At 49.4% G+C, this 27,503-nt stretch overlaps 1 protein-coding gene across 1 annotated transcript; it reads left to right on the top strand.

Moving 5' to 3' along the window:
• The first annotated feature begins 878 nt into the window (after nucleotides 1-878).
• Nucleotides 879-27,503, top strand: ETF1 (eukaryotic translation termination factor 1). Its single transcript, XM_086621635.1, has 10 exons — nucleotides 879-969; nucleotides 15,969-16,144; nucleotides 16,943-17,082; nucleotides 20,352-20,490; nucleotides 21,427-21,617; nucleotides 22,148-22,277; nucleotides 23,048-23,203; nucleotides 23,793-23,857; nucleotides 25,079-25,226; nucleotides 26,687-27,503. The coding sequence occupies exons 1-10, from the start codon at nucleotides 884-886 to the stop codon at nucleotides 26,767-26,769; spliced, it is 1,314 nt and encodes a 437-aa protein (XP_086477761.1). The 5' UTR covers nucleotides 879-883; the 3' UTR covers nucleotides 26,770-27,503.

Below are 27,503 nucleotides of genomic sequence, written 5' to 3'. Positions count from 1 at the left end.
GGGCAAAAAAAGGCAGGTTGTGGGTTTGCGAACGCGGGCACCGAGGCTGCGGTTGTGGCCAGCTGCAGCTCTGGGACACGTGCGCCAGGGTGTCCGGCTCTTGGCACCAGGGCGGGCGCGTCAGGTCGCCACCGGGACGCGTTCTGCAAGATGCCGGGATGAGCCATCTCAAATGACGCGTTAAAACGAGCGGCGAGAAGCGCGGGGTGACGCCGCGGCTCCACGGAGCACTCCCATGTGCCCCCGCCTCCCTCCAGATGCCGATGGCCGCGGCCAGGAAGGGCCGGGCGTTTCCGAAACGCGGCTGCGGAGCGGGGCGGCCCGGCCCGGCTCGGAGGCGGGCGGGCGAGCAGCGGGAACGACGCCCGAGACCACGCCGCCGCTCGGCGCGGCCCCTTTAAACGCGCCCTCCGTCGGCCGCGCGGCTCTCGCGAGAGCCGCCGTTGCGCCCCGCCCCTCCCCGCCGGGGCGGGCGGTGGACTACGCGCCCCACAGCGCCCCGCGCGCGGCAGCGACCAATCGCGGCGCGGGCCGCCAGCCAATGGCGCCGCGCCCCGCGCCCCGCGCGGGCGGGGCGGCCGCCCCCCGCCCCCCCCCCCCTCCCCGGCCCCGGTCCCCCGGAAGTGATGTCAGAGGCCCCATGTGAGGCGATTGCAACACATGCAGCGCGGCGAGGGGGAGCGCGAGCAGCCGGTGTCCGACGTCAGCGCCGCCGCCAGCCGCGCGCCGCCGGGGGGGACCGCGCCTGAGGTGAGGGCGCGGCGGGCGGGCGGGCCGCGCCGGGGCCGGGGCCGGGGTCTAACCGCTGTGTCTGTGCCGCCGGCCCGCCGCAGGCCGCAGCCGCCGCCGCAGGAGGAGGAGGAGGAGGAGGAGGAGGGAGAAGATGGCGGACGATCCCAGCGCTGCCGACCGCAACGTGGAGATCTGGAAGATCAAGAAGCTCATCAAGAGCCTGGAGGCGGCCCGCGGGTGAGCGGGGGGTTCCGCGCTGCCCCGGCGGCGGCGGGGGGGCGGCCGCGTCGGGAGTGGGGAGGGGGTCCCGGCTGGAGCGGGAAGCGGAGCGAGGGGCTGCCTGGGGCGGGGGGAGAACGAGGCGCAGCCCCGGCCCCGCCGCCGCTTTCCCGGTGCCCTTTTGTCTCGCCGCGTGGGGAAGAGGCCAAGTCCTCGCGGCCGCGCAGGGGCCGGGAGAGGAGAGCGAGTTCGGGGCCCGGCGAGCAGGGCCGGGCGGGCCGCGTGCCCCCCCGGGACACTGGGGAAGGCTCGGTAAAAGGGAGCGTAACCGTCTTTCCCGCACGGGAAACGGCAGCGGCTGCCGCTCAGCTCCCCGCTCCCTCGGCCTGGTCGCGGGCTATCAGCTGTCCCCCCCCCGTCAGCGGGTGAGTTCCCTGCGGGGGTGTCACAGGTGGCCGTCCCGGCCCCGCCGCACCGGGCAGAGGAGAGGGGACGTGGGGCCCGTGCTGGCTGCGGAGCTCCAACGTCGTGTCCGCCTCATCCTGGCTGCCCCGTGCCAGCTGGCACCGGGAACGGTGGATTCCAGCAGGAGTAGACGGCTCCGCTGGCCCCTCTGCAGGCTCGGGCTCCTCCCGAGGGACCGGCTGGCCGGAGGAAGGCGGGAGGAGGAAGGCAGGGAGGCAGGGGCCGAGGCAGCAGTTACTTTATTACGGCACTTATTTGATCTTCCTCACTCCCTCGCCTTCCAGTGAAAGCACTTAGCTCCATTTCCCTGAAATCCAGCTCTTTCAGAGTGTGGATAGCGTTAAATTTGAAGTTGCTAATCTCACTTATATCGTCCTTGCACGTTGATTTCTTTTTTTCCCCACCAGAAGTAAAGTTGCCGGATGTTCTTACAGCCTGTCCCGTGCCCAAGGTGACACGGTGCCTGTTCTGTGGGTCACTCTGCAGTGGCTTCTTGCACGGGTCGAGAAGCCACTGGGGCTCCAGTAATCGTAAGAACTGTTGGTACTGGAAGTGTAAAATAGCAAAGAGAGTGAGTGTGTGTGTCTGCATACAATGCAATAAAATAAAAACAAGGGGCGATTCCTTAGCTGCCCCTGCGGCTCCAGTTCCCAGGGGCTCATCTGAACCAGTGTTCATCGAACTGGGGCACACTGGCATCGTACTCTGGCCACCCAATTACAGGTTGCCTTTGGACAGCTCACGTGAGCCAAGATGTTTGTTCTCGTGTGTAGAGTAGGCTGGGGGAAACATCCAGCTGAAAACTGGCCCAGGCAGGAGGGGGAAGAGGAGGAGAATCCAAGCCATAAGTCTTTTTTTTTTTTTTTTTTTTTGAATCTGACTTATGATGTAGCTGTGCAAGGGCTGTGGGTGTGGGAAAAGGGAGCGGGGAGCCAGGGTTTTCCTTCGCTGCCACAGAGTGGACTTTGACTGCTGAAGCTGATCACTTAGCTGTGCCTTCACGCTGCATTGTGCCTGCGGGGAAGTCCCAGCAACTACGGGAGTGTGCAGGCGATTGAAGGAAGTTGAAAGGGCTTGGGGAGCTATGGGTGTCCTTTGCAGTGTGTGAAAACAGCTGCTGGTCCCTGTAGCAGCGCTGAGGGAGGCTGGGCTGTGTTTTGGAAAGGTACAGTTAGTCTTTTGGCTCTCCCCGATTCAAAATGTGGTAGCACGAGCATGTCTGCCTTCAGCGCTGGCTCTCATGTTGTTTGAAATAGATGGATGTTGCAGAGAACAAGATTAAAACTGATATTGGGGAGCTCCTGGGAGAGGTGAGGCTGAAGGGCCCACTTGGAGCAGGTGGCTGTCAGGGGTAACAGCTTCTTGGGGCCACAGCCCAGGTGTCTTCTCTGTCGGTGATCCCTGGCACATCTCTGCTTCGTGGTAAAGATGCTGCAAGAGCGATAAAATGCATGTGGGAGGTTTAGCTGAGCCCTCTGGGTCCAGCATGTCTCTGAGATGTCAAGATACTGCTGTTCCTTAGTTTATGTGCTAGCTGCTAAGCCGCCACCTGATGAAGGCTGCTGATGCTAGCAATCCTTCTGTAAGCAAGGTTATGCTGGTTAATGCGTGTTGTGCTTCCGGGAAGTCCCTGCTAAAATTGTCCAAGTCTCTGTGGGTCCAGTAAGGGGAAGAGATGCTACAGCTTTTGCCACCAGAAGCATTAGGCTCCCTAGCACAGGAGGTGTGAGGCAGTGAAACAGGCTTTTCCGGCCTTTGGGAGAGTCGCTTCCTCTTCCCGTGAAGTAGGAAGACCTGTTCTGGGGTGGTTTAGGGGGCAAAGCCTTTCAATAGGGTGATGTGGAGGGCCAGGGACTTCTTGGCGTCTCCACCTTCCCTGACTCATGTAGTCCTAATAGTGACCCAGCAGCAGTGTCCCAGTTTCATGTGCTGGTTGTTCTCGCAGTGGATCAAAGGGATGGGAAATGGAGGAAGCTGGAGCTAGACGTTCCGTTCGGCCGTGGTGGTTGGGGCAGCTCTGCTGTTATCCAGCTATTTCGGTAAAATCTCAGTGAAGCCTGCAGGATGTTATCAGAATGTTAACTGAGCGTGAGAGCAAGGAAATGCTTTTCTCGTGACTGGGATGGATGAGGTAAGTAGCAGTGTTTGGTCAGAAAAACCAGGGGAGAAGATGAGAGCTTCAGCTTTACCAGGAGGTGGTCAGCTAGAGGCCAGCAAGGGTAAGACTTCTTATCAAACTTTAAGGTAGCATCCTAGCAAGAATGTCCTGTGGTATTTTTTCCAGCCCTGCTTAGGAAAGCTGGCTTTCTCACTGACCTCTGGATAGCAAGAATCTGGCAAATCAAAACAACGAGAAATAATTTTTAAAAACCCCAAACCCACCTCAAAGCCCTGTCTCTGCTGGCAGGGAGTAGAAGGAGCTTTTGTCTGTATCTTGCTTCCTGAACCAGAAGTGTCTGTTGTATCTTCCTAGCTCTTCCAAAGATGAGTTGCAAACTGTCTGCTACTGAACAAAGTTAATGAGTTGATCTTTCTGATTTGTTGAGGAGGGAAGGGGGAGTAGCTGGTGTCTGCAGATATGTGTGAGTGAGAGCGAACAGGCCCGAGTTCTGCGCTGCAGGCAATTAACCTTTCTAGGCAGAAGAAGATGAGGGTGGAAGGCTGGTGACGAGGCAGTTATGCCCTTGTGAGAAGTCCAGCCTTGTCATTCCTCTCTGGTAGCTTGGAGTGCTCAGACTTTCACCAAGCATCTCTGTCTCTCCCCTACAGAGGGATTTTGCTGTCAGTCCACAGCTCTGTTTTACAAAAACTAAATTTGGTGAAAGACCGTGCCCCCCAGGAGCTGCAGCCATGTCTTTGCGTGTGGATGTTGCAGCAGCTGGAGTAGAAGCGGTGTCAGCTGCTGTGTTTTTCCCTTCACCTCTGTCGCGGGGCTTTTCTGCTGTTGCTTCGTGAGGTTTTCCAGTGCCAGTGTTAAAGTGACAATCACTCTTTGTTCCTTTGGTCTTCGCAGTTCTGAATAGTTAGCAGAGCTGGGGTCAGTTTTTTCTGCTAATCTAAGCTGCCAATGCCTGGCAAAATTAAGTACCAGCAACAACTCGCAGGCTCCTTGCAGGCTTAGGCCTGAGATGTCACGTCTGAATTTGGGAAACTTCTCCAAGTCTTGGAAACGAGGGCTCTCTTCCTGCAACAGCTCTGCTCAGAAATGGGTTCTTAACCCCTCTGCTGGCCAGGTGGACTTTCTGACCCTGAGTAAGAGCGCAGCAGGTGCTGGTGAAGGGCCTGGAGCTGCATTATGGTGGTAAAACCTTCAGGAACCTGCTCCCTGGAGATGTTTCTGCTGCCTTGAGCTTAAAGGCAGGGCTGGACTTCTGCTCAGAGCAGTAGCCTTACGAGTTATTTTATTGAAACAAGGAAAGAGGAGGCAAAGAGAGTGGTGTCGTTGAAGGCTCTGACTGAAAGCACAACTAGGGTTGGTAAACTGTGTTGAAGAACGTCTGTCCAAATTAAGTATTTTGGAAGGTGGGAGGAACAGGGTGTATGCAGGCTGGTCAGTGAATGCAGAAACTAAGGCTGAACAAGTGACTTACTCTGGTTGTAACTGGAAGGAAAGTGTCAAGGCAGGAGAATGGAGACATGGCAAGAGAAGGGGAAGTCTTCGTGTCTCCAGAGCCATGGGAAAGCAAAGCGGTGCAGTTTCCAGCTAGGGTTTGGATTCAGCCAAGGTGAGACTTCCATCTGCTATATGGGTGAAACCAAATGTGAAACAAATAAGGAGTCGCCAGGAAGGACAGAGGCCTGAAAATGTGTGGGAATTCCTGGAAAGTGAAACATATACTAGTTGGGCTTGAGGGTGGGAAAAGCTGACCTGGTTTCCCCAGCTCGTGTTGCAGAAAGCATTATTTGCAGCTGGGTTCTCCAGCAGTCCACCTGGAGCCTTGCTGGTCCTGATGGAAGGGCCCAACTTTGGAATTAGCCTCAAGCTGCTGCTGTTTCCCAGCCTTGTGCAACAGGGATGGGAGGCTGCTTGGGTGAAGGTGGGTGGCAGGCTGTGCATCTCAGCACCTTGTGCTGGGGTGTCCTGGCATGATGCCACTTCTGTGAGTAGGCAAGTTGACAAGGCTGAGACCTATTTGGACAACCTGGTGGTTCTGGAGAACAAGAGGGTTGTGACCTGTTCTCCTGGTAGCGTGATGGGCCTCCAGAAGTGACCTGAAAGCCCACTGTGGTGTGAGTTTACACTGCAGCTGTGAATGCCGCAGCAGCGGTAGCTGCTGGGATGTGTTTAGGGAATTACTGGGGTCAGTTACAGGGAGGTGTCCTGTATGAGTTTGCCTTGTTCCTGATCGCTTTTGGACAAAGTGCTGGGAAAGCAGCGGTGCCGGAGTTCTGTCGTGCTGCAGGGGTGAACTGTATTCCTCTGTTGAATTAGGTGGTGCCGATACTCCCTCACTGCTGGGAGCATCTGCTTGCCTGTGGATGGCTGGTTCTGCTGGTGGCCCGTGCTGTACAGCTTCATTGCACTGAAGTTGCGAGTGTGCTGGAGTAACTGTTGAGCAGTTGAACGTGCTGCAATAGTTGACTCTTAACTCTTCTTTTGCACCAAACATGCACATAAGATACAGTACGCCGTATGTAGTGATGCAGTGCATCCTACGTGAGCATAACAATGCCACCAGTATAGCTACCTTGTCTTTAATGGTGGCATACATCAGGAGGCGGATTTGGTGTGGTCTTCCATCGCTGTGACTAGTTTCTGGCTGTGCTGCTGGAGATGTGTCGGTTCGGAGGTTCCCTCCCCTGCTCCCAGGCTGGCAGCACATCTCTTTCCCTGCCTTCTTTATTGGGATCTGTTTGTCATTGTGGCTGTGCCTCAGATCCGGGCTCTGGAAACAGTTTAACCGTTGATACAGGATCTGTTTCTGCAGAGCTGAAGCTTTCACCTTAGGACGTGGAGTATGATGGAGTCCTTGAAGCAGGCCTGGGTGAGCTGGTCGATCTGGGAAGGGCAGTGCTGTGGCAAGGTGCTACTTGGCTTTCCAACTTGTGCTGTGTTCATTAGGTTGCAGCGCTGATATGATGTGCTAGTGCCCGTCATGGCATAGCCTTGAGGGTCTCCCCACAGCAAGCTGGTGTCTACAGTGGACCTACCTTTGCTAAAAGTCTTCTGCTTGGGCTGGAGTCCGGGCTGGGCCAGCCCTGGGGTAAACGGCTGTCTTTTGCTCTGCGGGAAGCATGGAACAGGTGAGTGGGGCAGGACTGGAAGAGTAGCATCTGCGGGGTGGCACGTGGTGGCTCTTGGAACTGACTATGAGTTTTCTGCTTTGGCTTTATGATCTGTCATTGAAGTGTGGAGCATTCAGGGAAGAGGTCAGGATTGAAGTTCCTACCGAAGCTGAATTGCTTCCTTGAAGCAGTGCTTTGTCAGCCCACTTGTCTGAAGGGTAGTGTCTGAAGGAGGTCACATTCCTGTCAGAGGTAAAGACTATGACATTAAGAGCACTTAGGGATGATAGGAGCACTTCCAGGGATGGGGCATCCACAACATCTCTGGGCAACCTGTTCCAGTGCCTCACCACCCTCGTTGTAAAAAATTTCTTCCTCAGATCTCATCGAAATCTGCGCTCTTTCAGTTTAAAGTCATTGCCCCTTGTCCTGTCAGTACACGCCCTTGTCAAAAGTCCCTTTTGCTTCTGGTAGTGTGGGAAGAAGGAGGGGACGTTTGCAGAGAGGCCGGAGTAGAAATAGTCCAAGGCAGAAGTGATCCCTGAGAGCTCGGTGGCAGGTAATCACGTAGAACGTACTGCAGCTGCTTACGCTGCTTCTCTGCTTCCACTGTTGGAGTCTCTTCAGGCTGCCAGTCTCCGTAGTGCTGGGGTCAGAAGCTGGATGTGGATTTCGTGTGAGCAGGGCTGATCAGACCTCCCGGGACTAAAGCAGTGTCTCTGAAGAGCTTGTGTCTGGGTGGGTGGTCTGAGAAAGCTGCCCTCTCCCTGTGCCAGGGGAGAAGGCAGCCAGAGCAGGGGAGAGTGTCCAAAGGGTTGTTGACATGCTACTGGTTGCCTGTGTCTAATTGTTGTAAAACATTTCCTGGGCTTTCTCATCCGCCTGCTCTACCTGTTCCTTTTGAATTATGGCAACAATTAGGCAGTGCTGTTTTGAGAGTGCGTGCTCGCAAGTGGCAGAAAATGACCCGAACTGGGAGAAGGGTTATGCGTCAGACAAGAACTCCAGTAAGTGTTTGATAGCCTTTGGTGGTTCAGCAGCCTGATACCCTCTTTTACAACTGCGTAAATCATTAGTGAACAGTGTGATTCATACACAGATCATCATTCACATTAGAGCTCATGAATAAGGCCCTGACTGCTGAAGACGAATGACACGGTAGATGGGATTGAGCACCTCAAAAGAGGACAGACTTTGTGGCAACTAGTTTGTTTTTTTTTTTCTCCCCATTAGCTCCTTATTCCCATGTAGCTCCGAGGCATTAACATCTTAACAAGCAAATCTGGATTTGTTGCTTCAGTCCCTCAGTGTACATCTTATGCCCAACTGGTCCATCAGCATAATGCAACAAGTTTTTTAAACTTGGAGCATTAATAATTGGAGAGGCAGGAGGGAGAGCAGGGGAGCTGTGGCAAGCCCAAGCCTCCCAGTGAGTCACAAATGTCTGAAGTGCAGAAATGTCTGTTCCAGTTACCGGTAATTGGGCATCCGGGCTTTCTGCATGAGGTCAGATGCAGCCAGTAAGGCCTATTCAAAACATGCCGATGCAATTATGTTTGGGGATGTGTTGCTTTTGCTCCAAGGATTTCTGAGTGGCATTGATTCACCTTCCCTGTGGGATGAGGAGTAGCCACTCGTGCTGATTCAGTGCTCGTCAGCAGTACGGGGTGAAGCAGGATCTGCTCCTCGAGCTGCAGAATGGATTTGGGATGTGGGCGCTGGCGGCTGCCTGAGCAGCGGCCACAGTGTCCCAGCTGGCTCCGGTTGGGAACGGGAGGAGGCTCGGAGCACGGAGCTGCTTACGTTGACCTCTGTGCAGGTGGTGCGTGCCGGACTGCTGGGCAAGGGTTCACTGTTACCTGTGCAGCCTTCGGACACGCGATACCTGGCCAAATTCTCTGCTGCGCGGAGAAAAAAAGATCCGTGACCTGATTCTTCTTTCACCTCCTTTGTGTCCCTGGGGAGCGGCGCGTGTGGAGCTCAGGAGGCAGATCCTGGCCACGGGCCAGCGGCTGCTGAGGGAGGGGGAAAGCACTACCTTGCCTGACCCTTGGTGAGACACTAGCCACTCTTGCCTCTGGTCCTCTGCGGAAGCAGCCATCTGCTGCCTCCCTGTGGGAAGCTTTCCCGTGCTGCCGAAGCAGGGGGTGCGCCGAGGAGAGCAGGCTCGCTCTTCCAGAGTGGGTTCTGGTTTGGAGCTTTGCTCCCTAGCTTGCACTGTGGTAAGCTTGCTTGGCATCCAGGGGCTCTTCCTCTTGGAGAAGGTCAGTGGGATAGGGTAAGAGGGCAGAATACCTTTTCAGGACAGCCTTACCGCCTGTGTTCAGGCCGTTTCTGGTTACACGGAGGGCTTTTTGTGTGTCACCTTCCTGGAATGCTGGCAGATGTGACAGGAGATTCCTGTCGAGGGCTCTGGGACAGAACCGCAGTGCGAGAGCTTGGCATTGTGTGAGCCGGAGTGGCAGTAGCTGCGTCGCCTCACGCTGTGCAGCTAAGTGGTTTTCCTTTGTCCAGGGGAGAGGTGGCATTCAAAGACCACGGGGAATTAGCTATATTAGGAGTGTTTCTTCGGCTCAGGGGAGGGGGGGCTCGCCTTCTCCAGTTAATGCTTATGCTGAAAAGCACTCTTGAGGAAAGAATGACTGGTCTCCTGGCTCTGCAGTCCTCCCCTCATATCCGCCCTGCCCCCATCTTGTGCTTTTTCTGTGCTTACGAGGTGGCGCTGGATTCAGAGAGGTCATCTCTGCCTTACTTATGCTTGGGAACTGGTCTCCACCATATCTTCATACCCTTCTTTGGATGACCTGGAAATCTTTGAGGAACAACTCGTATTCATGTGGCCTTTTTGTAGATGATGCAGAGTTCTGGTGCATACTGTGGTGAAGTGCAGGAGGGTTGTGAGGTTCTTGCTGAACCGATGCTGTAAAAAGTACTGCCAACAGCAGCACAGCTTTCAGCTCAACTCTACATTAAACTTCAAAGGAACTAACGGTAGGTCCCATTGTCAGCGAACTGGTGTTGTGTGCTCTGTCTAGGTATATGGGTGCAGTGCTTGTCTCTTGCTCGAGCTGTGCTTTGAGCCCATCATCTGAACAAGGAGTGGGATTTCATCTCTTTCTGATGGAGACACCACGAGAAGCTGTTGCTCTCAAGCAGCGATTAGATTGAGGCATGTTGGCTGTTTGTTGCAAAGCATTCAGCCGATGTTCTTGCATACAGGTAGTTCTTTGGGTAAGCTTCCAGGTGATGTTACTTCTGAAGCACTGAAGGGATCCTAGACCCTTAAGATTGTCTCTGCTCTTTCCTAGCAGGCTCACAGGATTTCCAGGAAAAGTTACGTAGCTTTTGCATCTGCTGTTGTCTCTCTAGATTTGGCATCTCAAGTGGACTTGAGCCGCTTCTTATTTGATGAAGGCTTTGTCTTATTAAAAGACATTAAGTCTTTAAAGGGCACAGCTATGACTCGTTTACGTACTTCACAGCCACGTTTGGTAAGTTGTAAGAGTATATGTGTAGAACTTCCCTACAGCAAGGTCACTGCTGTTGCGTACGGGGCTTATATGAATAGGGAGTGTCTAACACCCTGTGTTTAGTAAGAACACCCAAACCAGCAATTTTCTACTTGCCTGTACCAAAGGACACTTAATTTTTATAGCATTTCGTTCAACATCTCTGCTCAGCTACAGGATGAAAAAAACCCTCAAATATTCTTTACTTACATTGCTGCTTGTGTTGGACTGTGCTCTCAACGTAGTCCCTCACTGAAGTATCGTGTACCTCCAGCACTAGGTGGGTATTTGTTCAGAAGCAGTGCTCTTCTCTTGGACCTGTGGTGTGTGCCTGGTGAAGTTCTGCCCTGGATTGTGTAGATGCTGCTGGCATCTGTCTTGCAGCTGGCTGTCAATGTGTCAGTGGTAGAACCGATCTAGCCATTGGATAACGTCCGTAGTCTTGGCTGTCCAGGCAGCTCGGGTTCCTGGGTACACGCGATGCCTGCTCAGTAATCCACAGTCCTCTTGGATGGAGACCAACAGATGTTACCTTGGGAAGGTAACATGGCTTGAAGCAGTATGTGGCAACAGTTATTTCATAGAAAGCTTCCTCGCTGTGGTATGTGGTTAACATCGGATCATCTGAAAACTGCTCCACGCTCCTGCCAGTCACATCTGGGCCGTGTGCCGCCCTTGGTTCCCAGGGAAAGCAAGACACTCATGAAGCTAGTGCCCTGTAAAAATAAGTTCATTTTGAGTCATAGAGACTGACTGCCCGCCCTTCCTTGCCTCTGTATCTCCACATGACACTCCGTACTATTAGTGTAAAATGTTTCATTGTGGAACAGCTACAGCTCAGCTGCTGTTTGTCAAGTCCCCTCTGATACCACAGTGGAGGCCAGTAACTGCTATTTGTGTAGCATGTCTGTTAAATTAGTGCGTTCCCTTGCCAGCACATATCCTAAATTCCCGGAGACAGGTTGAGTGACTGTTCCTCCTCAGACTTCTGGCTGGGGTTGCTCTTGTCTGTCAAGTCGAGCATCGGTACGGTGGTGCTTGCTGTGTTTGGTACTTCATGTGGTCTGCGGCCATTTTACTGACAACGCTGTTTAAGATGGTAGGAGTCTTTCAGAAAACCACTAGACTAGTTTCTAGTTTCAGCTGAAAGCTGAAGGTCTAAGGCTCTGCTCAGCTGTTCCTTCTGATGGGCAAAAGAGTAGAAACCAAATCCCTGTAGATGAAGATGACCACCCAGCACAGGAGGCTCGACTGCCAGCTGTAATGAAAACCATCCATGGGGTATACTTGGCAGCTCATTTCAAACGTGATACACTGCTCGCTTTGTGCATTTGCCTTCTGTTGTGGTGGCTTCCTCATGCTCAGCCGTAAAACACGTACACAGCGGGCACCGTGCCTGGTGCCAGACGTGACCTGGGACTCGGCGCAGCAATCCAGCTGGTGTCTTCGGTGAAATCCCTGCCCTTCTTCTGGAAACCCACCGGTGCCGGTCTTGGTCTGCAGTGCCACAGCTGTAAGGCACGTGGGATGCTCGGATGGTACCTCCTAGGCAGTACAGGAAGATGTTGTGAGGAGAACGAGCCGCTTAGATGCCGTAGTACCTGCGTGCAGGAGTAGTGGCAAAACTTTTCCCTTCGGCTTGTTGGGACTAGGTTCGGGATGATTCAGCTCCGCACACGCTGACATTGCTGTGACAACTTGTTAACGTTTTCTCTTAGGTCTGTCTGCGACTGGGAAGGCTGTTTGTTTTGTGGTACGGTTGTCTAAAATTCAAACTCTAATCCAGAAACCTCAGTTATTCTAAAGAACTTGCTGTCTTGGGAGAGCAAAACATGCTTGGTTTTGCTTCCCCCTTTCCCCTGCACCGCTGCCTGGCAGGTTGTCGGAGCAGGAGTGGAGCCCAGCTGCAGTGCTTTAGGAGCGAAGCTGGAGCCCTGATCATCATCTGTCCTAGAGATACCTAATGCTGGCACCTTCCAGGCCACGCTAAGTCTGAGCTAATTGCCAGTTCCTGGCAGGGCTGGCACAGCGTGAGCAGTAACTGTAGTACCCAGGCAGTGAAGTGTTTCTGCCTTTCCTGAGGCTGACCCTTCATTGCCCCCTTGTTTCTTTGCAGTGTGTGGACAGGTGCCCTTAATGCCTTTCCTTGTTTCCTCCTCTGGGGTTCCTTGTGCAGTGGCACACGTTGTGCTGCCCTGTGGTCTGGGATGCTGGTTTCCTCTGAAGCAAACCTCTGGTGGAGCATTTCGGGTCTTGACGCATGTACTTGTGTTACAGTGGCAGCTGTTTGGCTGCTGTGCAGTATCTCCTTAGCCCAGAATAGGGGCAGCAACTGTGGCTACTCAAAACTTCCTGGCTTGGTTCGGTCTGAAAGCATTAGCTTCCAGCTGATCTAGTGTAATTTGTCTCAGGTGCACTAAAACCAGGGAGGGAAACCTCTTGGCGATGCTGTGTTTTGAAATGGGTATCCTGTTGAGCAGAGTGTCATCCGGAGTGCTTTGGGTCTGCTGGAGGGGTGCTGGGGATGAGGCAGAAGAACCAGCTCATTGCACCTCCGATCTCGAGCTGCCAGTGCGAGCACTGCCCTTAATCTAGATTGATTACTGAATTGTTCATTGTAACAGTTCTGTAACGAAGTTCTGCCTGGCGGTGTGCTCCCTGGGGGATTTGTGGTTGGCAACAGCCTGCCAGGCAGCAAACGTCCCGTGTGCTCCAGGGATGGGGCATCTACTACTTCTCTGGGCAACCTGGTCCAGTGCCTCACCACCCTCTGAGTGAAAAATTTCTTCCTTAGATCTAATGTAAATCTCCCCTCTTCCAGTTTAAAGCCATTGCCCCGTGTCCTGTCACTACACACCCTTGTCCAAAGCCCCTCTCCTGCTTTCCTCTAGCCCCTTTAGGCACTGGAAGGCTGCTGGAAGGTCTTCCCGGAGCCTTCTCTTCTCCAGGCTGAACAGCCCCAACTCTCTCAGCCTGTCTTGCAGTTACAGGTGCAAGCTTGCTTTGGGAGAGGGAAAACTGCTCTCCCGTGGTGGAGTAACAAGGTCTTGGTGGTGCGTGAGGAAGTTCCCCGGCCATCCCGGTCACTCGTGTGCAGATGTGCTTCCGCTGGTGTCTCACTGGTCTCGGCCTCTCTGGGACACGATCTGATTTAGCGATCAGGTGTGCTCTTTTAAGGCAGAGGGAGAGGAGCAGGGAGCAGGGAGTGCTGACTGTTACCTTCAATTAGCTGGCTGCCTAACGAAATGCTCGGGTGGATTAGCTGGCCCCAGCAGGCGGTGCAGCAGCAGCTGGGCAGGGGCTGTCCCCTGTGGCGTGCTGGGTGCCTGGGGACACGGGGTGACAAGCTGGCTGACTCCTTGTGCTCCAGGCTCCAGCGGGCTGGGATGCTGTGAGGTGCTCCGGCTGCTCCCATGGCAAGCTGCACGCCTGCTCTTTCACTGGACTCTGCAGGAATCAGTGTCTGAAATAGCTTTGGCTGAGCAAATAGTGACGAAAGCACGTCAAACCCAAGAAATGTACTTCTTGTTGGTAATGGAAGGTGCTCTTGGATATAAATCCAGGCTGGAATTTGCTGAAGGGTTGGACCAAGCACAGTACTGTGCTGTGTTAAACGAGTTTGAGACTTGGATGAGGGGGAGTGCACCGTCTAAGAGACCCTTTTCATTTGCTCGTTTGCAGTAATAAATCCCGAGGGCTCGTGAAGTCCACCGTGTTACCTTGGGCAGGGCGTTGCTAAGGAGCAACGATTTGACTGGCACACGTGACTCTGCCGTGTAGATAAGAGGCTGGGTGTAATAGAAATAATCACCAGTTACTCCAAGGTGTGGGTTTGGCTCTGCTCCGGCCAGCAGTGCTGCTAGCGCCGTGTCACTCTGGCCAGTGTTTCTGGGGCAGTGGAACATAACACGAGGCCAGGGGCTGGGATTTGAGGGGCGGCTTGCGTTGGTAAACTAAAGGTCCCTTTACAAGGGCTTTTTTTACTGGAGAATTGCTCTTGGGAGGGCACACCCAGTCTTCTTCCTTGCTATTCCCACCTGCTTCCCCTCTGTTCTTGATACAGGAAAAATTGCATGAAATCTCTTCCTAGCCGGAGAGCGGTGGAGCGGCCAAGGAGCATACCGGTCCCACCTGCCACGTCGGGATGCCCTTAGTTTGTGCGGCGGGTTAGGCGTGATGTGCGGAGCTCTCTCATCTCCGGGAAAGCTGAGAATCTCCTCTTTCAGAGGACGAAACAAACTGCGTGAGCTTACCTCAAGAGTGCCACTTTCAGAAAAGTCGGGAAGAGTCGCTTTCGCTCTGATCAGCCTCTTGCTCAAAGGAGCCTGCTGGGAATGAGAGGCCATTATATCTCCCCTGAGGCTTGTGCCGTTCACTGGGGTAGCTAACTGCTTTAATTGAGTGGTAGACGGAGTATTCTTGGCTGGTGTGACCTGGAAGGCTGCTAGCTGTCAGCATGGCTCAAAGCTCCTTCTGGGAATAGTGTCTCTTTGCGACTTTCTTGATTAGTGTGTATGGGGATCTTGGATATTAAAACCAATTAGTTGTCTTTAAGGTCAGGGACTTATTTGACCTACCAGCATCTGTTTCAACTTGGCCTGGATTGAAGATCTTTGGAAGAAGGGCTGTGCAACTTCTGTAAAGAGGCTAATGAAGGTGATGCTTTTTAAAGCACTTCCCTGCATGACAGTCTGAAACAGCAGCAGGCAGGTACTGTGTTAGTCGTCTCCCGTAAGAAATTTAAAAGAGCAAAACCCTCTCTTTTTCATTTTTTTTTAATGGCTGAAAAGCACTTTGTTGGTTCTCTGACTCACAATCCTGAGTAGAGGGTTTTTTTCACAGAGCTTAGCTCGTTTGCCCTTGACAGGGCTGGAGGACACGGTGAGATATTTGATTTTTATGCCATTACTCTAATGTGAAGTATGAGGTCTGGGTTAAATTTGAGACAATGCAGAAGCAGCACTTCAGGCATCTGGGATGCTTCAATGACAAATGGGAGGTACCTGCTGGAACTTCCCCCATTTTCGTTTTGGCTTTGGATGTGTTTGAGCCATGAGGCTGCTTTGGGGATTAAGACCTCTGCAGGATCCACCCCAAAGCTGTAGGAAAAATTAGTATCAAATGTACTTTTTTTTCGTGTATTTTAAGCCAGTTCTGTGATTTGTGGGGTCTTATCTTCTGACTCCGTGCCTGGGCTTGGTGCTTCTGAACTAGCAGTCATGGCTTAAGCACACTTTATTTAAAGCAGCTGCCAGAGTTGGTGAGTTTCTCTGGAAAGCAAAGTGCTAGTGGGGAAGTAGAAAAGACTAACTGCTACAAAGGATCCTTCCAGTTCAGTTTTCTGTACTAATCTGAGGAGAACAAAGTGTTAACGCAGCATTTGGGCTGGCTAGTGCTCCAGCTGTCTGAGAACAAATGGAATGGGCTTAAAAAAGTCTTTAAAGTATGTGGCTGCATTGTTTTAAATAATCTCTGCTGGGGGCTGCTTGCATGCCTTTAGCTTGCAGCCCTTAGCCTGTACGGATGTTCTTTTTTCCAGAGCAGTATCCCAAGTTAAATGAGGAGCTTTTGGAGGACTTGATTGGTAGCAGCTAACCTGAACACTTGGTTATGGAGTCAAATCCTCTGAAGAGCCTGTTTTGTTTTCTTTTCTCTCCCAGCATTGTCCAGCAGAAGGAGAATTACACCGATAACAGTGAAGTGAAGCATCCTTGGGGGGGAGGGAGGAGAGACAGCTGCGTGCATGGAATACGGTATGAATACACTCGTTGCTTTGGCTGGTGGCTGCTCACAACCACTCTTTTTTTCCTTTCTCAGCAATGGTACCAGCATGATATCCTTGATCATTCCCCCCAAAGACCAGATTTCGCGAGTGGCAAAAATGTTAGCGGATGAGTTTGGCACCGCCTCCAACATTAAGTCTCGAGTGAATCGCCTTTCAGTACTGGGAGCCATTACATCTGTACAGCAAAGACTGAAACTCTATAACAAAGGTAACTCCTAGCTTGCGTGGATGCTGGCAAGCTGCCCTTACTGGGAAGCAGCCTTAAGTTCCTGCTTTATGCAGTTTTTTGCTACTCAAATCTGTTGGCCTGTGCCGCTGTTTCGCGCTGATATTCCAGGTATGTTGCCCGTGGGTGACTACTGCAGGGGCAGACCTCAGGACTAGAGTAGTAAGATGGTCTTTGTCTTAAATAAGTGAGCTCAGGATTCTGTCCTTAGCAGTGCTGACTCTTCTAAACTTGGCCAGCTTTAAGAGCTGTTCCACAAAAGTTCATTGCCATTAAACTAGTGGTTTTCCGTCAAGCAGAAACTTATGTGTGCCTTATGCATGCCACTGGGCAGCTACCATCATTTTGGGAGGAAATACACTCAGGCCATCTACCATGAGTACTGGAAAAGAGTTCATCATTACTGTCTTTACACAGGCAAGTGGCTGTCATTGAGATGATCAGTCTATAAATCGCTGTTAAGTGATTTTTGCTGCATTTTTCTGCATTCTGTGAGCTTGCAAGCTCATGGGTTTAACAGACAGGTATGTGTTCTTGCAGCTTTGTTGCAAGTCTTTCCATCGGTGTTACATTGAGATTCCTGCTCTAAGCTGCTCAGTATAAGTGCACTGTATTAGTTTGTTTTCCATTATAGAGATCTGGGGGGAAATGGAAAGTAAAAAACTTGGGAACTTCAATTTCAACTCTTCCTTCAGTCTCAAGGGCCGAGCAGTGAAGTTTTTGATGGGTACATCTCACAATGTTCCTTAGTGATCTAAAATTGCATTGTGTCCTTTGTAGTACCTCCAAATGGTCTGGTTGTTTACTGTGGAACAATTGTGACAGAAGAAGGAAAAGAGAAGAAAGTCAACATTGACTTTGAACCTTTCAAACCAATCAATACGTCGTTGTATTTGTGCGACAACAAATTCCACACAGAGGTAAGAAGTCTCCTGTTGCCTTCTGGTCTTGCAGTAGACAAAGCCAGACTGCTTTGCTAGGCTCACTGGAACGATCCTTGGTGTGCTGGAGTCCACAATCTGTAGAACAGCAGGCTTTAAGGCATCCTGCTGGTGAAGCCACTGGATGGCTTGTGACTGGCTAGTGTTCAGAAATGTGTGATGTTTGCTGAAAGCAGTTGAGATATTGTCCAGCTCCTGCTACAGCTGACTTTATGGCCCAGCTAGTAACCGCTGCGTTTGTGTAACCCCCAGACATAAGCTTGCCTCTGTAACTGGAGGCAGCTCTTTTTTCTCAACCTTAGAGGCCTGTAGATCTTATTCCAAGCCAGATCTTAAAGTAAAACCAGGATAATATTAGTGTTGCCAGTCTTGACGTCACATGTGTTAACTGAGACCCTGGATGAGAACTGGCATGTGCCTAATCTTCTGGGGTGAAGTGGGATTGTTTTTATCTAATATCTGCTTATTGTAGTTAAATGAATGGTTTGAGACATAGCTAAATTAAGGTGGATTACACTAGTCTTGACTGCATTAAGTCGGTTTGTTGCTTCCAAGTCTTGTTTTGGCTCTGTTGGCAGTTGCAGAGGTCTCAATATTTATAGCAGATGACTGACTGCCTTTCATCTCCATGGTGTTCACCACGATAAATGTGTGGGCTGAGTCTTAATTGACTGTCATCAAACCCGTATGACATGGGCTTGACAGACCCTTCAGTGATGTAGTTCTGGTTTGCTTGGATTTTTGGAGATCTTGATCCATGACTGGGTTTCAAAGGGTAGGGGTACAGGAAGGAAAGGTATGCTTGTTGCACAGGTGAGATACATCCCTATTATTCTCTCTCCCCACCAAGGATGAAATCCCAATACATCTTTGACCTACCAGGAATAACAAAACTGCACACAGGTACAGCTCTTGAGTTCTGCTGAGCCCACACGTCCATAAGCCATTTAAAGCAAGAGGTAAATAAGATTGAGGAGAGAGCCAGAGGTGCAAAGCCAAGGGAGATACTTGTCCCTGCAGTTGTTGGCAGAGGGTGGACAGTGGTGGGTTGCCTTCTGCCCTATCAGGAAAGGGATTAATTTGGTCTTGGCTGCGGTTACTGCCTCAGGGCACTGACTGAATACAAAAAAAGTAGCTGCTGCCCAGTGGGTTGTTCCCAGGAGGCAGCTGTAAATACACTCTTGCTGGTGGGTAGCGTTGCTCAGCAAGAGAGTGGCAATAACTTGAGAGGAATTTGTGGTAATTGCTACTACTGATGATGTGATTACCAACGGCACCTTTCTCCATAGGCTGCTTGCTCTCCTGTGTCTTTTGAGCATCTGATGATTTTAGTTGCTGTTGTCTGCACTGCAGAATCAAACCTAGCTGTGGAAGCCTGCTGTATGCTGTCCTGAGCAACGAGATGATGTTTGTCCTTCTCAGTTGGCTATCGAGCTGTGTTTTTAATCCAGTGATTTCCCCAAACACGCCACTAGAGCTCAACAGATGGGGCATCTGGCTTGGTACATCAACGGATTTCCTATGAAAGTGAGAGCATGCCAGGGAGCAGAAAAAAGTTGTGATCTTCACCTTTAGGCTGAAGCTGCAAAGAGAAGACTCGGCCCAGGCTGAAGGAACAGAATAGAATCGATAGTCCCTTTTTTGTGCTTGATAGGTCAGACGGGGGAATTGCTGACGTAGAGCTAATGGAAGGGAAAGTGAGGGAATCGCTGATCGTTGGGTACTTTATTAAAATAAGAGGGATTCAAGAGCATCAGAGCTGTAGAGCATCTGCTGCCTGGTAAGAGGATCTGATAAGGTTTCCTCTAGATGTTTTATTGCCCGTGTGAAACCGATGTAACTTCCCAAGAGGGATATGAACCCCGATGTGTGTCTGAAGGGTAGGATTTACAATGACTTATTTTGATACCTTGGCTGGAGCGTTCATTCCAGTCACACGCTTTACTTGGCTCTGCCCCAGTTAAATAGATTGCGATGTAATATGCCACTTCCTCCTCTCATTCATCCCACTGCTGAGGAATTAATACACAGTATTTATTTTGGCCAGTAGGTTCCATTAAACCTTAGTGTCTGTTTCTTTTAAGATTGAAAGCTGTAGACTTGGTTGTGTGGATTTTGGACAAAGATGACTGATGGCTTTTAGTCTTTCCGTTCAGCCCAATAATCAAGCTGGCAGGCATGCAGGCAGTTAAAGGGCCTGTGCAGTAGACCAACACCATCACTCTTCCAGTATTAAACCGGTGACTGAAAACAATTTGAAAGTGGACAAGTTCTCCATCCTGCTGATACGTTTTTGCCAGCCAGAAGGAGGATTCTTGCTATTGCTTTTGTTGGGCATGTGCAAGCGTGCGCTGAATGTGCCTGCTCACTCCGGCTGCCCTTGAGGGAACAGTAGCTCACAAATTACCTCGAAAAGGAGCGTACACTTTGTGCGTCCCACACCACCAGAACCGGGGAGGAAACTGGACAAAAGTAACTCAAAAGCCGTGATATTAAGCAGTGCTTTAGTTGTTAGTCAACTTAACTGACCTTACAGGATGAAGTTCCTTGCAGGGAAGAGAATTGAATGATAACTTCATTTTCCAGCAAATATTATGATCTGTCTTCTCTATAGCCAGCTATGCTCAGGACAATTATTACTGCCGTTACTTAATTCTGCTTTTTAAGACTGAATTTGTCAAAGCCTCTGTAGATTTTGCCATTCTACTTTTGGGACTTTATGAAGTCAGCAAGTGCAGCAAACCAGTATTGGTGGTAGTCAGCAAGTTGAAAGCTGGTCTGTATTGGTGCTTTGTGGTATAAAACTGACTGATCAGTGGACAGAGCAAGTCCTGCTTTCCTGGCTGGAACGCTAGGAAAATGACTCTTCCAGTTTTGCCAACCAGAGAGGTGATGCAGCCGTTTAAAGGTGTAATCCCTTTCACTTAACGCTCTCCAGAGCCGATCGTTAGGGTTTGGCTATTGCATCTGCCTGTGACACCGTGTGGTGAACTGATAATGCTGTGAAAATAGTTACCACGCTTAATTAAACTTTGCTTTTCTTTCTGCTCTTGGCAGCATTGTGTGAACTAGTAATCAGGGGTAGTCTCGACTCCTGAATCTGCTGCTCTTCCTCTAGTTTATTTGCACAAATAGCAATGGCCACGTACGTAACTAAAATTTCTTGAGGTGTATTGTTTCTGGTAGCCTCTCTGAACCAGAGTCCTTAAACTGGTGCTTACTGCTGACAACATGGTTTTCCGTTCCAGGCTCTTACAGCGCTGCTCTCCGACGACAGCAAGTTTGGCTTTATTGTAATAGATGGTAGCGGTGCACTCTTCGGAACTCTTCAAGGAAACACACGAGAAGTCCTGCACAAATTCACTGTGGATCTTCCAAAGAAGCATGGTAACGCACTGGTCTATCTCTAGGCTGTTTGCAGCAGAATGTCATGGGGTGGGAACCGAGGGTAGCAGCAGGGAACTTGGCCTGTAGGTGTTTAGCTCTACTCAATTCTTTGCTCCCTTGAAATCTGACAGCAAAGCCTCTAGTCTGAGCCTTCTGTCAAAATTAATGAATCACTGTAATACGCAGTCGATCTTCCTAAAGTGGCACTTTTTATTTCTTGGTACATTTGACCCTTTGCTTGGTTTTGGGACAGTCTTAACTAAATAGTACTAGCACAGTAGTAATGCTACTTGGTAGTGTCTTTAAAGTTTGAGTCTGGTGGAGTGACGTGCAAACCACAGTGAGAAGCAGGAAAGCGTTCCTTGCAAGAAGCACAGAAGCCTAATGGAGCAAGCACAATTCCAATTCCATTATGTGATGGAACTGTATAATGGCTGTGGTGATGGCTGTGTTGTAGTGAGCCACTGATGAATTCAGCAAATTGGTAGCTGCTCCTGGTTTGCTGTCCTTCCCTGTAGATTAGGATGGGAGAAAATGAAATAGAAATGTCTCCCAGTATGTTTCTGCGACAGAAACTGCTGGGATGCGTTGCATCGGCAAGAAAAGTACGTGAGGCAGTGTAACAAAGGAAATTGCTTTTAATGAAGGTACAGGACATAGAAAATGCACACAGGTGTTCAAAATTTCTATTGAGAGTTGTGAGTCTGTGTAAAAAATAAAACCTAACATATTTGCCTCTGTGGGATACATGGAGAAAAATCACTTGCTGTTTCAATGAGTGCCCCTGGCTCTGCTTGTGGCAAACGAATTCTGACGGCTGCATCTGGCCTTGGCTTCAGTTGGTCAGGGCCCAGTTGGGACCGTGTGCTAATAACCTTCCTGAAATGAAATGAAATGACTTTCAAACTCCTACCTCACATCTGCTCTCTCGTAAAGGTCGAGGAGGTCAGTCTGCCTTGCGTTTTGCTCGTTTGAGAATGGAGAAGCGACACAACTATGTAAGGAAGGTAGCAGAGACAGCCGTGCAACTGTTCATTTCTGGCGACAAGGTGAACGTGGCTGGTCTCGTTTTAGCTGGATCAGCTGACTTCAAAACTGAATTAAGTCAATCTGACATGTTTGATCAGGTGAGTGACCTTTTCTGAGCAAAGCCCAAACGTTTAAGCTGTCAGTCGTAACACGGTGATATTAGTAGCAGCTCTGGTCTGAGATGCATCTTGGGAGGAATGTAACCTCGGTGTCTTCAGTGATTTGATCAAAACTAAAAATCTGCTGTATCCTAAAGAGATCTCGCTTTCCTGATACCTCCTGCAAGGAAGTAAGATCTCATTTTTCTAGTAACAGTGCTAATAAGGAGTCTGTCCTCCCTGGTTTGGAACTGACACTCACGTTCTTTGTGTTTCCAAATCTGAAGTAGAAGCTTTGTTGGAATTAAGCTCCACTAAACCTCATCTCCGTGTCCCTGCTGCCTGAAAATTGTGCTTCAATATTAAGCATTCAGAGGTCCCTCTGACTCAGAACCTCTGCTTGCAAGTGAAGCAAAATAGATTAATGCTGTGACTCTTCCTCGGTACTTATTCTTGTGGCGTTATGAAGTAGTCTCATGGCAGTGCTGTATAATAGACTCTTTCTCATGTCTCCTCTTTTTGTTGTGTAGCGGTTGCAATCCAAAGTGCTCAAACTAGTTGACATTTCATACGGAGGAGAAAATGGATTCAATCAAGCAATTGAGTTGTCAACTGAGGTCCTCTCCAATGTGAAATTCATTCAAGAGAAGAAACTAATAGGTACGTGACTACATGCTCAGCCTCCTCCTGAGCCAAATGTGCTTGTCTGAATATGCTGATCTTACTTTAGACCACCTGGTAATACCTCTGTGTGCTGCCTCGGCCCTGCAGTGCTTTCTGAGTTGGGCAGAGCATGATTTATAGCATATAGAACTTCTTTCTGTTACCTGGACACCTTCTCAAATGCTGCAGGACTTGGTGAGACTCAAAGGAGTGGGGATTTTTGTTGGTTTTTTTTCTCCACCAAGCTTCTTGGCTCTTCTGTGTTTATCTTTTCATCAGAGATTGCCTTAATTTCAGGCCTTCTGGTGATGTTTGGGTGGGAGGGGAAAAAGTATCTCCTCAGGTTGTTTGCATCTTCAGCAAGATGAGAGTTAAGATTTATTTTGTTCTAAGACGGCGGGAGAAACAATCCCTTGTCTGACTGTCCCCAGACACGCGTTGCTCGTTTGAAAGCACAAGAGGGCAATAGCAGCAGTAGCTACTTTACACTGAAAAGAGTGAGGTTAAACAGTGCCTGCTTTAGTCCGACCGATTGTTTCATAGCCTCCCAGTGGAGTGAGATTCCTGACAGGGCAGTGTTTGAAGCTGACTTTCTGCCCATGAGCGTTCTAAACTACATGCTTTGACATGTTGTCGTATCCCTTGCTTCCTTCAGCAGCATTGCAATCTCCTTTTCCAGTTTCTTCTTGCATTCAAATCAGGCTTGTTAAAAATCCACGTGGCATGATCAGTGTTCCTGACAATCTTTCTTTGTATCCTGGCTGCAGGACGATACTTCGACGAAATCAGTCAGGACACGGGGAAGTACTGTTTTGGCGTTGAAGATACACTAAAAGCTTTGGAAATGGGAGCAGTAGAGATACTGATAGTCTATGAAAATCTGGATATAATGAGATACGTTCTGCACTGCCAAGGCACGGAGGGTAGGTAGCCCTTCTGTGAGACCGCAAGGTCCATGAGGATTTAAGACCTAAGCCGTCTCGCTTGGATAGATTGCGCTGGAGGAACTCCCTAAGTAGACCTTTAAGGACTTGATCAAGGGAATGTTGTGTAGGCGAGCCACTTAATTTGCAGCTTTCCAGCTCCTCTGGGAGAAAAGTCTGAAACTTTTGAGCTTTCACTGTGGAGAAAGAATTGCAGTGTTGGGTGGCAGTTTGTCACAGAGCCACCATGAAACCTGCTTTTCAGTTGTGTAAGTATAAATGTGATACCAGTGCATTGTAGAGGGGAGATCGACTTGACCCTTATGGCCAGAAACACAATTCTTACTGCCTGTAGACAAACCATATGCCTACAGCAGGACCTCTGCCTTTTTTGGTGTTGGCACGACAGTTGTTCTCTACTGGTGTGCCCTGTTCAGTTTCCCACAGAGCTGCAGCTAGAAAGAAAGGCAATATCAATGATCAAACCCTCCGCGTTGTAATTGCTGGCTGTTGTCAGTCTTGCTGTCTTTGAACTTGCACCTGGTAGTCTTATCTACCCTAATATTTTTTTTTTCCTCTCCCTTCTCAGAGGAGAAGATCCTGTATTTGACACCAGAGCAAGAGAAGGACAAATCCCACTTCACAGATAAAGAGGTATTTCAGCTCTGGGGCTTGTAGATTTATTCTCAGTGTACTGGTGCAGCATTCTGAATATCTGAGCTTAGTTTGTCACAAGCACGTGAGCACGATGACCTTTCTGGTACTTAGATGAGACTTGAAGACAGAAGCCTGTGGCTCTTCCTGTTCGCCTTCAGTGAAACCCCTGGATTCTAGACTTAGTTTTCTCCAGTCTTTCCTGCTGCCAGTTCCAAGGTTGTGTAAACGAGTTGAAGCCACAGGCAATACGGGGTCTTTGACCACCGTTAAACCATCCACTAGAAGAGTTCGGTTGCCACCATGCAATGTGCAGGCTAAGATCTCAAACCATTACTCTCTGCTTATTGTGCACTGATTTAGTCAATATAAAACAACTGTGAGGCTAGAAACTATGACATGGATTTAAGTCCAAGGGAATGCTTGCTTCTAGATATATTTGAAATGTGGATCTGTCATTCCCTGCCTGTGAGTTTCTTGCCTGTACAGGTCAAAAAACCCTGACTGGGAAGAGTGGGTGCAGTGTCTGCATTACTTTGCAGAGTAAGCTGGGCAAAAAAAGGTCCAGCAAAAAAAGGTGGTCATCTCTGTCTCATGTTAGGACGGCCAGGGTAGGAATTTCCAGCTGCTTTCCCTCCTGATGGGGTAACTGCTTATTCCTTCCGTGCATGGAAGGCTTACAGTGTTATCTGAAGTGATGTCACGTTCCTATGCCAATCATCACTTGACCTTCTGCTTATAAAGCTGTGCTGTTTGCCTAGATCAGTGTTTCCCAGAGCAAACAGTGCCTGCTGAGGTGAGTGACAACGGACTGGTTGCGGGGTATGGAGCAATTCTGAAGAGACAGTGAAAACTCAGAGTGTAGTGGAAGGTGACGGTTGAGCCAAAGAATAAACAAGGCATTTTCTCTCCTGCTTCTCCACTGACTTCTGTAGTATGGAAGCCCAGAACTAGGCCTGTCAGTATTTAATTTCTTAGCACCAGGAGCCTTCTGCTTGTGCTGGCACGTGTCTGATACAGATGTCAGCGATGCCTGCCACCTGGGCACGAGTGCTGGGCTGCTCCAGCCTGCAGAGCTCTGTCTCTGTCTTAGGACTGAAAAGACAGTGGTCATGTTTAAGCCAAAGACAACTTTTGGTATGAATTTTTCTCAATAATTAACGTGCAGTGAGCATAACTTTTTTTAATTTTTATTTTTTCCCCTCTCAAATATCTACACAGACTGGCCAGGAACATGAACTGATAGAAAGTATGCCCCTTCTGGAGTGGTTCGCAAACAACTACAAGAAATTTGGAGCAACATTGGAAATTGTTACAGACAAATCACAGGAAGGATCCCAATTTGTGAAAGGATTTGGAGGAATTGGAGGTAAACTGCAAGAGAAAGATGTGGTTTTGTCTTTTTTAATGGTTGATTTAATAATCTCATGCCAACACCAGTGGGATTAATCTTAACTCCTATTAGTCACGATACCAGTTCAAGAAACTGTCACGTTCATCAAGGCTCTCCAGGTGGATTCATTCCATGTTTAGCAGGACGATGCTTCGTGTTAGGCAGCTGTCACTTACCGACTACTGCATTCCTTAGATCCTCTTGTGCTTTGGAGTGCTCAGAGGGTGGACTGTCCTTCTCTCCAGCTGCTGAATTTCAGTTCAGAAAGGCTCTGAACTGCTTCACTGTCTTGCACAGTTGTTGTTTCGTGGCAGACCGTGCCCTGCTGTGTAGAGGTGGTGTATGACAAACACCAGCTTCGTGTCTGAAGCAGTTGGATATCTGTTACTCATCTCAGAACTTCCCTGTACTTTGCTCCCCAGTCTTCCGCTTCTTTTCAAAATAAAAGTATTTTTAGCCCATCTTCATGGAGAAATGAGGCTTCTGAAATCCTTCAGTCCTCTTCAGCTCACTGAGGAGTTTCAGCAGAGGTGCACATAGCTCATGTGCTTCAGTCTGACACAAATCATTACCAGGGTAGAGTGAAAACACCTGCTGTGCACCTTGTTCTCCCCAGACCAGGGATTCCAGGACAAAGCTGTTGCTTATTTGCTGATAGGCAACTGTTACCACTTGCTGTGATTAGGTTGATGGATGTAAACCCAAGATTAGTATATTGTAAAGAGGAATTTCTAGGGGCCAGAGAACACCACTCAGAAGGAAACAAGCTTGAGTTGTTTGGCTACGTAAGGAGCAACAGGTTTCTAAGTTTTCAAGGTTTGTAATTCCAAGAGTCCCTCCTGTCCTGCCAGATCCAGCCTCTGTGTAGTGGGATGCTCTTTACTACCCTGCTTCAGTCCCTGTAGACTTGAAAGGAAATACTCCTTGAATACCCTTCCCCTAAGTGAATGTTTCCAGGGATAAAGGCTTCCCAGAAACCCATGACTGGTGCAGGAAAACAGCTGCTAAATCCTGCGTTTACTCCATTGTAAAAGCTACTTTGGTGTCAGCTGTCTTCTCAATTTAACTGACCTTCATCTGAGCAGTTATATTATGACAAATGATCCATTACTGGTATCTTTATGGAGGTACAGTCCTCCTAGAATAGGCTCAGTTCTTCCAGAAGAAAGCTGGCCTGTGCTGGGCAGGTAGGTATTTCTTCCTTTTGGCAATAGATCCCATCAGGTTGTAACACGGATGTGGCATTTTCACTCCAGCTGCATGTCTGCTGTCAGCCATCAGTTTGAGCCCAACCTGCAATACAGGTGCTGAGTCAGCCTCTGAAAATTTAATTGAGAAACTCTGGATGCGCAGACAGGGCTCAGTAAACTGTTTAAAATGCCTTTCTAGCTCTTGGAATTTCGAAGAAGCTAAATAAAGCATGTTGTTTTTACCAGGTATCTTGCGGTACCGAGTGGACTTCCAGGGAATGGAATACCAAGGAGGAGACGATGAATTTTTTGACCTTGATGACTACTAGGTAGTCGACCTGGGTCCGGCAACACGTGCCTCGCCCCTCCAGCATCCAACCCAAGGAGCAAACTCATGGTGGAAAACACAACAGATCCCTGCCTTAGAATTGGAACATTTCCAGAACTTGATCCACGAGCATTGGATTTAAAAAAGCAAAACCCTACACTTTGATTTGTCATAGTGTCAGTACAGCAGCAAACTACTAAGTTCCTATATGCCACTTCGGACTAATTTAAAAAGAATCCCAGTTTTTACTTTTACTCAATGGTGAAATTGGTTGCTCTTGTATTTTATGAAAATGATTTTTTTAACCTTCATGATACATTAACTGCTGTAAACCTCTTCCTTCAAAAATTAATAGAAGTAAGATCCTACTGGTTCGTTTCTTTTTACTTTGATTGGAGAAATCAATTGCTGCATTTTGCAGCACCGTGACCCATTTACATGGCATTCTCAGCTTAGACTGCAGGAGAAGAAATGCAATTGGAGACGTTCATTCTCCTCGAAAGAATGAGGAGGCACTTGCCTAGAGTGCTGCCCTGTAACGTGTGGCTTGCAAATTCAGATGGTTCGGGGAGGCTTACCGGCCAAACGTGCTTTAATCTAGCTGCAGAAGCACTGCTCTTACAAACTAGGAAATGCACTTCATTGATTGCAACGAAAACGCTGCTGAGGTCTTGGGCTTAATTTGGATTTGAGCAGTGCAGCCTTCAGGATTTTTTTTTTTTTTTTTTTTTTTTT

The sequence above is a fragment of the Tauraco erythrolophus genome, chromosome 16 (genome assembly GCF_009769465.1).
Source record: "Tauraco erythrolophus isolate bTauEry1 chromosome 16, bTauEry1.pri, whole genome shotgun sequence".
Classification (NCBI taxonomy): Eukaryota; Metazoa; Chordata; class Aves; order Musophagiformes; family Musophagidae; genus Tauraco; species Tauraco erythrolophus.
Note: the sequence above shows the minus strand (reverse complement) of the source record. Positions and strands in the feature narration are given on the sequence as shown.

What these genes read in the sequence shown, in the direction of transcription:
- ETF1 (XM_086621635.1), top strand. Translation starts at nt 884, where the DNA reads ATGGCGGACGATCCCAGCGCTGCCGACCGCAACGTGGAGATCTGGAAG. An exon ending in AATCTGACATGTTTGATCAG is followed by an intron (nt 21,618 to 22,147) that starts GTGAGTGACCTT and finishes TTTGTTGTGTAG; the next exon opens with CGGTTGCAATCCAAAGTGCT. An exon ending in CCCACTTCACAGATAAAGAG is followed by an intron (nt 23,858 to 25,078) that starts GTATTTCAGCTC and finishes ATATCTACACAG; the next exon opens with ACTGGCCAGGAACATGAACT.